The sequence below is a fragment of the Aptenodytes forsteri genome, unplaced genomic scaffold, assembly GCF_000699145.1.
Source record: "Aptenodytes forsteri isolate BGI_AS27 unplaced genomic scaffold, ASM69914v1 Scaffold296, whole genome shotgun sequence".
NCBI lineage: Eukaryota > Metazoa > Chordata > Aves > Sphenisciformes > Spheniscidae > Aptenodytes > Aptenodytes forsteri.
The window spans coordinates 2,921,122-2,935,336 of record NW_008796181.1 but is presented as its reverse complement, the minus strand read 5'-3'; the positions used below and the strand labels follow the sequence as shown (position 1 = coordinate 2,935,336).

The following is a 14,215-nucleotide window of genomic DNA, read 5'->3' as shown; positions in this document are numbered from 1 at the left end:
TCCTTGAAGAGGCCAAAGTCTGCTCTCCTGAAGTCCAGGGGAGTGAGCTTGCTGTGTGCCCTCCTCGGTGTCCTAAGGATCTTGAACTCCACCATTTTGTGGTCACTGCAGCCCAGGCTGCCCTTGAGCCTCACATTCCCCACCAGCCCCTCTTTGTTGGTGAGAACAAGGTCCAGCGTAGCACCTCTAGGTCCAGCATAGCACCTCTGTGTGTATATATATATATGTGTGTGTGTATATATATATAAAAAATATATATAATGCCATTAAACTAGAATGTTGCAAAGATATTCAGATTACAAACTGTTGATGTGTGTGTGTGCTTGTGCATGTATACAGTTATTTCAAGACAAGTAATCACTCTCTTACACACACACACACACACACAGAGTGTTCCTGGCTTTCTAGAAGGTGTGGAAAAAAAAAAAAAAGTAAATATTGCAAACATTGTTTATATTCTATGTCTGCCTAAATAAATGTGTGCCAGCTGATTTGTTGCCAGGTAAAGTAACTGAAATACTTTCTCCTTGCGTGGGTTATGAAAACCGATGGCAAACGACCATTTGGCTCATCTCTTCTACCTTTGTGCAGACTCCCGTGGTGGCGTCGCACAGCGTCAGGATAGACACGTTCTGGGCCCTGTTCAGCCAGTTTACTGCCACCTTGGTGCTGGTTGCCCATTTCACCATGGTTATATAGTAGTCCCTGCAAACACAGACATACATAAAAGAAATCACAATACTGACATCCTAATGAATTGCCACGTGGCAGAGAAGTTGAAGGCTGCTGCAGGCAAATGGTCCAGGAGAGATGTCTGGTTATTAAGAAAGCTGTGTCTTGATGTCTCTAGGCTGCCTTATGTATGGATTTCAACCCCTAAAAATGACATTTTTAGGGCTGGGCAAGTGTTTTATCTGCCACTTCTGAAAGTCATTTTCAAAGAAGAGACGAATGCAGAGATAAAGAATCTTTCAAGCTATTCCGTCTTCCAAGAAGGATTGAAATGCCTGGAGCTACAAATTTATGCACAGGTGGAAAAGGAATTGCAAACAATTTCCATTCTGTGCACACTAACTGGCTGACTCAGAACCATCACTGCCAGTGGTTGGATTCTTTATGCTTATGAAGAGTTAATGGCCTCTAAATATGCCCACTACACACCAAAATATCCATGAGTGTTGTATTAAAAGGAAAATGGCAAGAAGGGTATAGTTTAGAGAGACACAGTGTTTCTGTAAAGCAGATGCAGCTGGTTGCCATAAAGACGATCAGCAGAGATGTGACAGTTTGCATTGGCAAAACTGCCATCCCACATTCCCTGTACCATCCTCTATTGCTGGATGTGATATCAGGTTGTGATAATACTTGGAGTAAATCACCAGTGTGGGCTGCACAGCCCTGTAATCAATATCTTTAGGAAAAGTCCTGTGCAATAGCGAGCAATGGAACCCCTTAGGTTGGGCTGGGCTGGGCTGGAAAATACAGGATCACGAATAAATACACCGATGGTCGCCTTCTCAGAGCCAGTCTGCGGTGGTACTCACAGATGTCCACCTCTGCAGCAATTCAGGGCTTCACCACTTTATCTGTAGGGTAAAACTCTGGCTGAGCTGACAAAGCTGGTGATGTTATAATATACTGCTGGGCTATGTGGGCCAAAGACACCCTTAAATTATAATATGACTTTTCACAGCATACAGTCCATAAAAAATTTAATAGTTCATTTGTTTGCTATAAAATATGTATAAGGAATTGTTGCTCTCATTGGAATTAATATGCTGTGTCACTGGAGAGTACTTTGTGTTCTGGCAAGCGCTCCTGCATATACGGAAGAGAAAGGGCAAAAGCAACAAAGGCCCGTTTGTCTAGCAAAATAACAAGTTGGAAATTGATTTTGTAGTTTTCAGTAATATTTAGTGCCTGAATTTGGCTGTGGAAAAATAACAAAAGACCTCAACGATTGCATCCACTGCACTGGAAGGAAGGATACTTGCAGGTGAGACAACAGCAGTCTGAAAATTCAGTGCCTGAAATAAAATTGTAATTTTACTCTTTATCAGCAACAGCATAGGCCCTAAGAGGAAAAAAACAACAAAGCAAAATTAAACTGTAAAACCATCTCTTCTTTCTCTCCAAAATTAACTGAGCAGATTCAGTCTCCCCAAAAAAGGAATGTGAATATAGTACATATTGTGGCTTAGAGCATTTTTTCCATAAATCCAATTTAAAGTTTGAAAGACATATATTCAATTTTTACATCTCTCTCGCTGTTTGAACACAGGAGCCACAGTTCTTTCTCAGGAACTTTTAATTATTATTTTAGGTCAAACATTGTCTTCCCTACCACCCTGGCAATGGGCATGGAGTCTCAATTTCTCTCTGAAGCCTCTCCCAGTCATCAAGCCCACAGATACCCCAGCCAGCAGACAACTGCAGATACTTTTATAGTTATCATTCTAGTCTCAGAGTAGTGTGGAGTCTTTAATTTACTTCACTTCACACCTCTTCTGTAGGACAACCAAGTTTTATGTTTCCCATTTTGCAGAGGAAAATGAGACAATAAGGTGTGATTAATCTCAGTTAATTTTAAACACTTGCAGCTCCAGCAGCTGCACTGATTGAGCAGCCAGTGGAGAGAAACGGGGAGTCAGTGCATTTCCCAAGCCCTCTTCGCCTGACCTGTCCCAGATTTTATACGGAGCTGATTTAAGGAGAACCTATTTCTTCCCATAGAGCGAAATCTAGACCAGCAGGTGCCCGACCACTTTGTTTGTAGTCATCCACTTCAGGGCAGATTACACCCTCCCAAAGGAAAGGAATAACTTGTCTGAGCTCCTTCAGGAAGGGTGCAGCTAAGCTGAGCTTTGCAATGTATTTCCCCATCCCAGTAAAGACGGTGGTGGTTGGGTTTGCAGTCATCTGAGACTGGTTATTGTGCAGTGCCCTTATTCATAACCTAGCTTTACTTGGCTGCTTTTTGGAGGTATGAATCTAAAATATGAGGTATGAATCTAAAATATGAATACTGAAAGTATGACAACAGTAATAAAGCCATAAACACCACAAAGAACAGACAATGATACATCATGTGGCCAAGTGAGAGGCAGCAGCCCAGCCCATGGTCCCTGGGGCACAGCCGGCTCCTGCCTCTGATCCAGACTTGAGCTGTCTGAGTTTCTCCATTATTTATTTGTTCATGACCTATGCAAGGACCAGTGACGATTTCTGCATTCAGGGGAGATAACATCTTTCTTTAATTTGCCACCTGGGATGCAAATATGATGTGGGAAATAAATTGGATCGTGGTCCAATTCTGACCACCTGCTGATGTAACTCTTGGGGTCCAATGGTTGTCACCAAAATAAAAAATGCCTGTCAGGCATTAAATGCTATAATACTTTTTCTTTCCCTGCAAATTCCACCCCTTCCCTTCACTTCACTTTCTTTTTCTCACAGAAAAGCATGGCATTGGAGAAAATTTGGCAAAAAATGCTCAGAATACAAGATTTTTAAAAAGGAAAAATTATCAGAATTGTACATTTTCCCCCCAAATATGTTTTCCCATCATCAGCTTTGCTTTTTTTTTTTTTTAAACTGAAAAATATCCCAATTCTGTGGAAAATTTCTGACTTCCTTTAATTTTGAAGGAAAAAAGACCCTGGCATATCTCCACTTTATTCTCAGCTTTATTAATTGTACTAAAACACTTTGCTCCAGCTAAAGAGAACACCAGGAAGTACCGCTCTGTCCATATATCATCTGCGTGAACAGATTGGGCACATTGAAATGCTTCAGATGATAGGACCGCTCTGCTTGAAGATCCTTATCACCAGCTTCCCCTGCTTCTTTGAAAGTCCCTTCTGTAACTAACTGTATGGTACACCCCTCTTGTCTTTTTTAATGAAATGTTGTCACACTAATCCTCTCATTTCAGAAAACATATGCATAATGAAAATGCACGCCTATTGCTCTAGCAGCACTACTTATATCATGCCCTAGGGATGAAAATTGCCATGGTTTTGATGAAATATACGGAGACTAATTAATTATGATATATCTTCCATCATTTTACAATATTGATCGCAACCAAATAAATTACAGCCACCCATAACCATATAGGACAAATTTATTAACAACACTTGGATCCTGCAGTCTGAAGTTATTACTTTAACTAAACTGTTTCTGAGTCTCTCTGTTTACAGAGTATGCTAGCAACAGAAAAGTGATATTGTCCAGGAGCCGCAGTTCTAATACTGTGGTTGGGACACTGTGATGGGGATACTGTGATCCTGAATTGCTGCCTGCTGTATACAGATCTGAAGCTGTTTTTTTGAAAGGCAAGTGCAGTTATGCCCATTTGGTTTGTTCACAGGTCATACCTCTTTTGTTGCATAAGTGGATTTGAATTGCGGTATTTCAGAGTTACTCAGTGAAAACATGGTCTGAGGCTGACACTAGCTTTCCTAGCAAAGAAAGGCAACTCCCACCATAAATGATCTCACTGGTTTAGTATCCTCTCATCAGGTGACTACACAGCCTATCCACAGGCCTTATGTATTTACCATGCATAATGAAGATCACCCCTGCACCCTCCCCTGCCCTCCAAGCTGCCCTGTTTCATTAGCTCTGTGCTCTACCTCTATCTTTATTGGCACTGGAATTACAGATCCAGCAATCTAATTTGGCAATCATTAAAAAAAGGTGAGCATGCATGTTGGTTGGATGCTCCTACAAGAGCAAGTGATGTGGCTGGGAAAGATAATCTTGCAGCATTACATTTGGAGGGGTCACTATGGATACTTCAGATGTAGAAGCAGAGTCTGATTTCTCTTGGCCTGCTATAAAGCTATTTCAAGTTTAAATCAAAGTTACTGAAATTTGGATTTGGATTTTAATCTCCGAGCTTTGCAGGGAGGAGTGCCATGCATTACCTAAAGCTGCTCCTCTCCTGAACAACGTGATCTTCCTTTCAACTGTTCACAGACCCATAAACGTAGCTCAAGCTTTGACCACACGCTGAAGTCCAAGCCAAACTTTTAAACTCTTGCTGAATGCAGACTTAAGCGCTTACTTAATTAGAAACGGGTGTCTAAGTAGTTGGCTGAATTGCAGGCCAATTTCTAAAACATGCTTGCCCTAAGAACAGCAAAGAGCTTTCCTTTTTATTTTTAATGAAGATTGGGCAATGTATTTGCAGAATGTCTGCCTGGTTTCATTCCTTTGTCCGTGTCATGAAGCAGCGAGCTCGTGTTTGCTGTATTATAGGGCTGCCATGTTTCTGTGTCATGGTCTTTCATGCAGGCTGCAGACAATATCCCCTTGATATTACATGTGATTACATGTGAAATGTAAGTGTTATGGATTTTGGGACATTCTGCCAAGTTGTCTAAAAATAACCTTACACTGAAGTTAGTCTGGGTCACAGCAATTTCAAGTAAAAAACTAATAATGTTCTATAAAAATACATGTAAGAAGCAAAACAATTTGAAAAACTTTGAACAGATTTACACAAAAAGAAACTCCTTGATAGTGGCAGAGAAAGACACTGTAAAATGCTTTTGAAAAAAGTCAGGGACTGATTTAAATCCCAGACAGAAACAGGGCCCAGCATCCCAGGGCAAGAAAGCACCTACCTCATTCTCTGATCGTCGGGGGGAGTCATTTCCAGGTCATGGGTAGGTCCATTCAGACCAATCACATGCAAAGAAATAGTTGGATTTTCCATTCCAGCCTGGATTTTAAAATAAGAATAAATTACCATATCTTATACAACACAGAATGGTTTTGATTTATCATTTTATAATCCCCATAGATTATAAAAGGCACTCCCATTGTATAAGGGACTGGACTGCTGCAGCTGTTCACAGGAAAACTGCAACTGTAGTGATGTGGCACAGAGGTATGGAGAGGTTGGTAGGCACAACCAAGGGGTAATTTTACTTAGGACACCTCTAGCCCTGGTAAAAGATGCTACTTTTCATGGTGACTAGAAATATCGCTATTTTATGTGTCTTCTCGTAAAAGGTTGTCTAACAGGATGATGGTAGACATAGTAAAATACTGATTCATTTTGTATTGTAGGAAAGGGCATCCCCTGCTGAATCACTGTTACTTTCCACAAAACCTGCATATATGTGGATAACTCTCCTGTTAAATTATGGTTCAATTTGGACCAACATGTGAGGTAATCAGTGCCTAAAGCGAGACACCCAGAAGAAATGACTGCAGCACAGTACACTTCTGTACTCTTATAGTAGAAAATTACAGCAATAACAGCAGCAGTGTGTCAATACCGGTAGAGAGCTGCGCTGGTGCTGTGTACCCGCTGCAGGACTGCTGTACGGGTCTCTGCAATCAAGGAGAGATTGGCTCTTATCTCTTTTCTGTCTTTCACTGTGTTCTTTGCAAGGATCAGGCACAACATGTCTCCAAAATCAGACTAGCTCCTCTGACATTAGGCGTTGGATATTCTAAGGAAGCCCAAATACTACATTTTCATTCTATATAAAAGGAACTGTATCTAAATGCAGTAATGCTGGCTTCCAAACTCTCAGACACGTATCTAGCATGGAAGCAAAATTGCTTTTGTGTGGGTACAAAGCAAGCATTTTTAAATTTTATTTTCATTATATTTAGAATGACTAATACTCGAATCAGAAAACTGCAATTTTACAAATGCAACTAAAGAGTAATGAAGACCCCATTCACTGGGGAACAGCTGATCTTCCCTTAGATCTGTTTATTTTCATTGCCTATGAATGTGCACTATTATACAGTCTCCTGTCTGAGCCTACTGGAAAAAAAAAATATTTTTTTTTTCATAGAACAACAGGACTGTTTGTTGTATTTTCCCTTACCTTTGGATAATGATACACTTTAACCGTAGGGTAAAGGCTGCCGGTGTATACCGGGATCTCCATGGTGGGGACTCTGGAGGCATTAATTGTTGCATATGCTAACCTGGTGCCATCAGGAGACCACCAATGAGCAATATGAGTCTTCAAGATCTCCTCTAATTAAAAATAAAAAAAAAGGCGAGAACAGAAAAAAAGGCTATTAGACGTAAATTACTAGTTAGCAATAAATGAAACAGTGTAGATATGAAAATCCCAGTCTAATCACAGCACAGGGAAGATGCCACAGGAATATCAATTAAAAATACTCATTAAATTATGCCATATACACAAATGAACACAATTGATAACAATTACTCTGAATATATAGGTTATTAAGCATAATTATCTTGCTCAAGAAACATCAAATTATTCATATTTGTACACATATTCATGACAGCATAAAAGGCCCTGTTGCCTCTACTATGTGTCCTGTACATGGATACAGGAACATATATACGTGCACGTGTTGGCAGAGCTTGGGTTCCCTCCTGCCCGATGGTAACATAACCGAGGCTCCCTCGGGGCTAACGGAGAACTGCAATGACTGAGATTTAGTTCTCCTCCATAAAGAGTTCACAAAGTCACACTAGACACGTATCAATGGATTCAAACGGCATTTATACTTAGCTACAAGTGCTTCAGCTACAATTTAAATCTTCCTAAGCTCTGTTGCCAATTGGGTATAAACAAAAATAGCAATTTTCTGTAAGTCATGCAGTGCTGGAACTTTGTAACGCTTTACAAGATACCAGGCTTTAGAGTCTGTGGCTTGGATACCATCTTGACTTTTATCCCTATTTCATTTTTTAAATCACTTTTGCAAAGCAATTTTCAATAAATAGCCAGTATTAAAGACTGATCCTTTGTACCACTGAATTTGGGGATTACAGATTTTTTTGGTGATTTGAATAATGTAGTTGTTATTGAAAAGGTACTCAGAAAGATGCCAATACAAACATGTCAGTTCAAGTATGTAAGGAGAAAACAAGACTGCCATCATAAGAAATCATTTTGAAGGCTGGCAGAACCTAATTCTCATTAAACGCCAATTCAAAGAACTTCTAATTTCTAATAGTTTTTCTTATCATTTACTATCCTTCATTGCAAAGATGACTTCAGCTTGCAGATATCCAGAAAAGCTATAAAATTCACTCTTTGTCCAAAGTGTCTCCAGTTACTGACATTTGGAAGACACTAACTTGGCTTTTTAAACCTCCCATTTTGCAAAAGGCAATAATGTAATCCATTTTCATTAAGAGGCTTAATATCATATGAGTCATTCCTATTTAAACCATGGCAGAAGGACTTGCATATGCTGTACAGATTGATGGGCAGGAAGACAGGTCTCATTACTTTAATGTGAGAATAAGAATTAAAGAGGCTGCAGAGTGTTTCTAAGCCTTCATCACTGAAGTCCAAGCAGCTCCAATGTCTGCTGTTATCGCTGGTCATTGCAAAAACAAATGAGGATTTTCAGAGTTCAGACCCACCATGTTTGTACACCACCCTGTGATGACCCCTCGATCCAACCAGAATGTCCCTCTGGTCTGAAGAGTAGGAACTCACCAAAGACACTTTTATTTCTTAAAAAAAAAATCTTTGATGAGTGATCCTTGGAGAATAGACAGTAGAGCAAAATGAACACCTTTGTTAATCCAGACTGGCATATGGCTTGAGATAAAACTCAAGGTAACATTAGAAAGGATGCAAAGGAAAATCACCCTCGATAGTTATCCCTTCTACAAATAACAAATTAATTAATCAATACTTAATGGCAACATCTAAGTGAGGTTTCGGAAGGATGTCTAGGAAGTTGCAAATATTACATGGGAAAGCACGTCTGGCAAATTTGCCTTGCTGCATTGTCTCACCTGTTGTGTGTACATTTAAAAGATGCTGCTTTTGACTTTTATATTTGTTGCTTATTAAAGAGATAATTAAAAGCATAAAGGAAAAGGAGTAAAAATGGATGGCAGATGAATCCTTGACATTTTAACATTAATTAGGAATGACTTTATTCAGCAAACATTTTCTCCAGGATCTCAGAGTTAATGAAGCAGTTCTGCTGAAAGGCATACACCAAGAAGGGGTTTAGTGCAGGTTTTGTGGCCCTCTGTTAATGAGATTTAATTCTGTGAACCTTTGCCTTGAAACAAAGCCAAGACCTTGCCATTATTAGAGAGATCAGTTAGTTTTAGCAAACTAGAGAACATTCTTATGAAATATAAAATGCATTCATATCAGAAAGTTTCAGCTGAAAATAAAATGCAATTTGAGACAATTTGTTCTTGGGGACACTTTATTCTTTCCACTTGCATTTACCACATGCTCAGAAAATCAGTTACAATCAATAGTCCTGGGTCTTTCTAAAGTCAGTTTAGAACCCACTTCACATATATAAGAAACCAAGTTCATCTTAAACACCAAAGCCCCCCTCCACGTATACCTCATAACCTCCTAGCTAAGAGTATAAAGTGATAATTGATCAAAACTTTTGCTCTCTTCCACAAAGCTTGCGGTCACTGGGTGCTACATGATGTAGGGATGCTGTGAGCCAGCTGCGGAGATTCCTCACAGTCAGTTGCTGGTGGCTCTGTGCTTCTTCTTTCTCCACAGCTTTGCTTGCCAGCCATCACACTGGGATGTGTAAACCCTAAAAACAGTGAGAATGAAGTGTGCAGTTGCCTTAACTGGACAAGGACTGTGATACTGCCTGTTCAGACTTGGTGGCTGGGTTCAAGCACAGTGTCTGAGGCAAGTCAGTGCTTATTCCATGTTACCACATTCAATATCGAACCACTCTGAAACAGCTGGATGACTTTGCTTATAAGTAGTGAATCTTTGGTGGGGATATGTATCAGCCAGCTCGTAATCCAGTGAAATGTTTATGCTCAAGAAGTGTCACAGTATGTGTATTTTAATCCCTCTTCTAGCTGAATAAGACTCAATTGAATGATCATTTCAAAGCTGTGTGAAACAGAGTCTTCAAAGCTAACAGACCCTCAGGAGGAGCATTTGAAGTCCTAGGTCGGAGTATATTCAGTGACAACTGGGTATATATCCATTTTAGAGACTGGATGAGAAAAGAAACTGGAGGCAATGACAGAGGTGTGATGAGAGGAATCTTCCCTGAGCTGAATTAAAGGTTGCTGCATTCAGTGCATTACGTAGGTGGTAGTCTTTGGTATCAAGACCTGAATAGCATCCAGAATGAATCAGGCTGCCCTCAGCAGGAATGCCATCTCTTCAGAAGAATGCGTTTCCTGATAGATGCTTTCCTGCTTACCATCAGGAAGCAGAAAGGCGAAGTCCCTTGCTGTGGTTCTCAGCTGCCAAATAACAAGATGTGATGAATCTCGGTTTGGATGTAGCATTTAGCTGTGATACCATGAGGGCAATCCCTGGATGGACTGCACAGTGGATCAGAGATTGGATGGACATTTCTACTAGGAGTGTTATCCAAAACTAGCCCAGCACATGTATAAAAGGAAAGGAAGTGTCTGCTTGTTTCAAACTTTGAGTCAATGTCAGCAGTACTTGCAAGAGCAATGAAATGGGAGACTTGTCTCTTACTTTAGGCAACAAACTTTTCAAGGAATCATAGGAAATAGGGCTGGAAGGGATTTCAAAAAATGATCTGATCCTTTCCTCCATGGACAATATCCACCCCAATCCTGTAGGAATCTTCACAAGTGGATTTTGTTATTCCTTTTGATACTTATATAACACCTTTAGCAGAGGTTTGGCCATAGAAATCAAATACTTCTAATTTTCATGTCCACCTCTGTCTAAGCACTGAACAGTCCCACTGAAGTGCATCCAGACCTCTGCCTTCCCTTATAGAATCAATGCAGGGAAGAGCATCAGGGCTTTATCTTCTGCAACCTCAGTGGCAACCAGCAGATTCTGGATAAAACCTGTTGTATGGACCACATTTGGAAATCCACACAGATGGTTTTAATGTTGTGAACCATAATCTGCCATTGTGGTATTTCTACAGACATTTCCATGTCAAATCCACTTCCCAGGCTTGCGCAGAGTTCTAGACTGGCAGAGCTCCTCTTTGTTAATAAGTACATGTAAATGCCATGGCCATGGGGCTTTCTCCATGCATTTCTAAAAATCTAACTAGTTCTGCAGCCTTTGCCCATCCTGAGTCATATTTGTGAATCATGCCTTTCTGCTGAAGGTGGCAAAGTTCTGTCTTGCTGTTAGGGAAAGAGCGAAGCCTTCACCAATGACTGACTGGGAAATCCACTGGTAGCTTAGGCGTTGTTTCCAATTTTTGATGTTGTCACAAGTAAGTTGTAATTTGCAAGTGTGAGTTAACAGAAGCAGAGACGTGCACAAGAAGACAAGGATGCTTGGACAGACCAATCCTCTGACAGGTACCATTGCAATCCCTTTCTATCACTTCCAAAAAAATGAATGAATATGATGTCAGGAGGAAAAACTGACAAAAAGTAATAAAGAAATAATTTTCAAGTGAAAAAGTATATTTGTTTTTCTGTCATCACAGTCAACAGAGGCATACAGCTGTATCAGCTGCATAATTTACCCACCGAGGCTATACATATTACACGCATCAATACCCCGGGTCCTATGTGCAATGAAAACAGCTGGAGACATCACCCTGATCAGCCACTTTCCTTTAGCCACCCCCATGCTTCTGCTCTGTGCAAGGCAGGATCTCGTCACTCCACAGCCATCCTCAAGATGTGCCCGTTCCCTTGTGTCCACAGTGCCACCCCTCGTTGGGAGCGCCGTGGTAATCATACCCACGCAGCCCCACTGGCGGTGGCACATAAAGCCCTTCTACAGGAGCGAGCAAGTCAGTGCAAGACTGGTCCTAAGAGCTTTTCAATCTTTAACTGCTAACGTCTTCTAATAAGAAGACCCAGGCAAAATATTGCAATGAATGCAAAGAAACTAACCTTTTCTCTTCCAAGACAAAATGACTCACACGTAGATCCGTACTGCAGATAAACAAGAGATCTTCTGGAGAGCTGAACGGTGTGTCCACCCTTGGCAAAGCCCCTCATGTTATATGGATGAGCTGCAGTTAACAACTGCAGTGTCATTAACTTCAAAAAAGTAAATTCCATTTATAACAGCTGAGGAGGTGTCCTTGGAGACTGAGCAGAAAGGTTTTTTTAACTGCATCTAGAAAAGTAGAGGCTTTCTGCATCTCAAGAGGTCAAAATAAGGCTGTAATGGGTAGAGGCATTTATAAGGTTTTACCTATTAAATAAATCAATTTCTTTTATACAATTAAAATTCTCCTCTTGTTCCAGACATTGCATTTTCTTCTTCAGTAGGAAATCAAACCAATATTATTAATGTTGTGTCCACAGAAGACAGAGACAGAAAATAAATAGTTTGATTCTCCTCTGAGTAGATATAGATATATGCACACACATGCACAAACATATCTAGTTTTCTGTCAATATTCCCATTAATTTCAGAATATTTTAATTTTTACACAAAGAATTATGCAAGATTTTGTCTGACAGAGGGAACTTCCCCTTCTATGTTATTTATTGATGATGTGGCAATCTGCAGCAATTCCAGGAAGCATAATCAATGGTTTTGTTTGTGTGATGTATTGTAGATGATGCTCAGATCATTAAGTATTTGGTGTGCTGAAGACATTTTGCTGTTTAAAACTATTAATAAAAAGGAATTTTAAACAAAATGAAATTAAAGCCTAACATTAAGGCCATGGCTTACATTAGGAAAGAAAGCTCAAAAGAATTTGTCAGTAGGAAGCATCAAAAGAACGTAAGAGGAAGAAAGATCAGAGAACAGAAAGGGGGTCTAGGAAAGGAGAAAACAAAGACTTCTGAGATAGTGAAACCCCAAGGGTTCTCATAGAAACATCAGATAAATACAAATGCTTATTTGACAGCTGCCATCTGTTTTAAAATCAATTACTAGACCATCTCAAACCACCAACCACACATCCAAATCGATTACTATTGTGTAGTTTGAAAGCAAGTATTTTTGCCCAGTTAGGGAAAACACATTGTTTGTATCGGCCTTCACTGACATGTGTTTCAGGGATGGCTTTAGAAGACCACCCTGACATCTTTCATATATACACAAGCAAATTTTACTCTCAGTTGCTGTAGTGTAGATCTACACCAACTTCCATTAAGTCATTGTAATAGGTATAAAATGGGTGTAAAAGTAGTTATGTGTATGCAAATAGTGCAAAACTGTTTTGTATTACTATATCCAATCTACATTTTCCTGTGTTGACATTATTTTATTCTGATGTCAGCAATAGTCCTACAGCACTACTGTTTTCAGTGCAATTAATCCTCTTTCACAGTTGTCTAATTGAGCCAGGTGAATAAAAAAGACATTTTGCAGGGCCAGTAAACAATTCAACAATCTTCTGTAGAAAAAAAAAAGAAAAGAAAAAATTTTTGGCTGAGCCCAAACTCCAGGCTCAGCCCCATCCCACAGTTCTGGTATGCAGACAACCACCGTTCTCAAGGTGTTCGTACCATCATCCAAGAGGTCCTTAAGAAAACCTGAGTTGCAATGCTCACCCCAGTGACCCTTTATTCCTACTCGAAACACACAGCCTCCTCTGCCACTGACAGGCAACAAGCTTATGAAGATAAAATATTACTTGCTTTCATGGCATTTTTTAGGACATGCTTTAGAGAGCATGATTTAAACATCAAATCCTTGATCCGAAAAGCTCACCACCCGATGGCAGCAGCATTATGCAGCCGCAGAGCCGAACAGACACAGGTGAGGAGCTCCCATGTGTTCAGCAGCCATGAGAAGGTGGCAGCCCTTTGTCTTGGGGTAAGGAGCCCAGCCAGGACATTTGCACTTCCTCAAGCACAGGGAAGGTGTGGGCTGCAAGTGTCATTAATTTTGCCTTAGTCATGTGGTTTAATTGCTTGAACACGTTGTTTTCTGCTTGTGCAGCCTTGCAGCCCCTTGCTCCCGCAGAATATTGTGTTGAGACAGCGGGCGAGGGGTTGGCCAGTGCTTTCTGCCTCCCTGTGCCCAGATGCTGAGGGCCTGGAGAGAAGCTCATTTCAGCGAGGTGGTTCACACTGGGCGCTGAGGACAACCCCATGGGACTTTTCATGTGTTCTGCATGGTCAACAAGGTCATGTCGCCATCACAGAAACATGGTGGGGTGACTCTCATGACTGGAGTGCTGCAATGGATGGCTACAGACTCTTCAGAAAGGACAGGCGAGGAAGGAGAGGCGGTGGGGTGGCCCTGTATGTTAGGGAGTGTTTTGATTGTATAGAGCTCAACGATTGTGATGATGGTACGGTTGAGTGTCT

General features: G+C 40.6%; 1 protein-coding gene across 2 annotated transcripts in view; it reads right to left on the bottom strand.

The window, feature by feature from the left end:
- DPP6 (dipeptidyl peptidase like 6) overlaps positions 1-14,215 on the bottom strand; it is a 433,849-nt gene that overhangs the window by 53,408 nt on the left and 366,226 nt on the right. For both annotated transcript variants that reach the window (XM_009287806.1, XM_009287807.1), the window contains exons 9-11: positions 6,858-7,012; positions 5,634-5,731; positions 582-705 (exon numbers count right to left, since the gene is read on the bottom strand). In XM_009287806.1, coding sequence (XP_009286081.1) covers positions 582-705; positions 5,634-5,731; positions 6,858-7,012 — 377 coding nt within the window. The remainder of the gene's footprint in view (positions 1-581; positions 706-5,633; positions 5,732-6,857; positions 7,013-14,215) is intronic.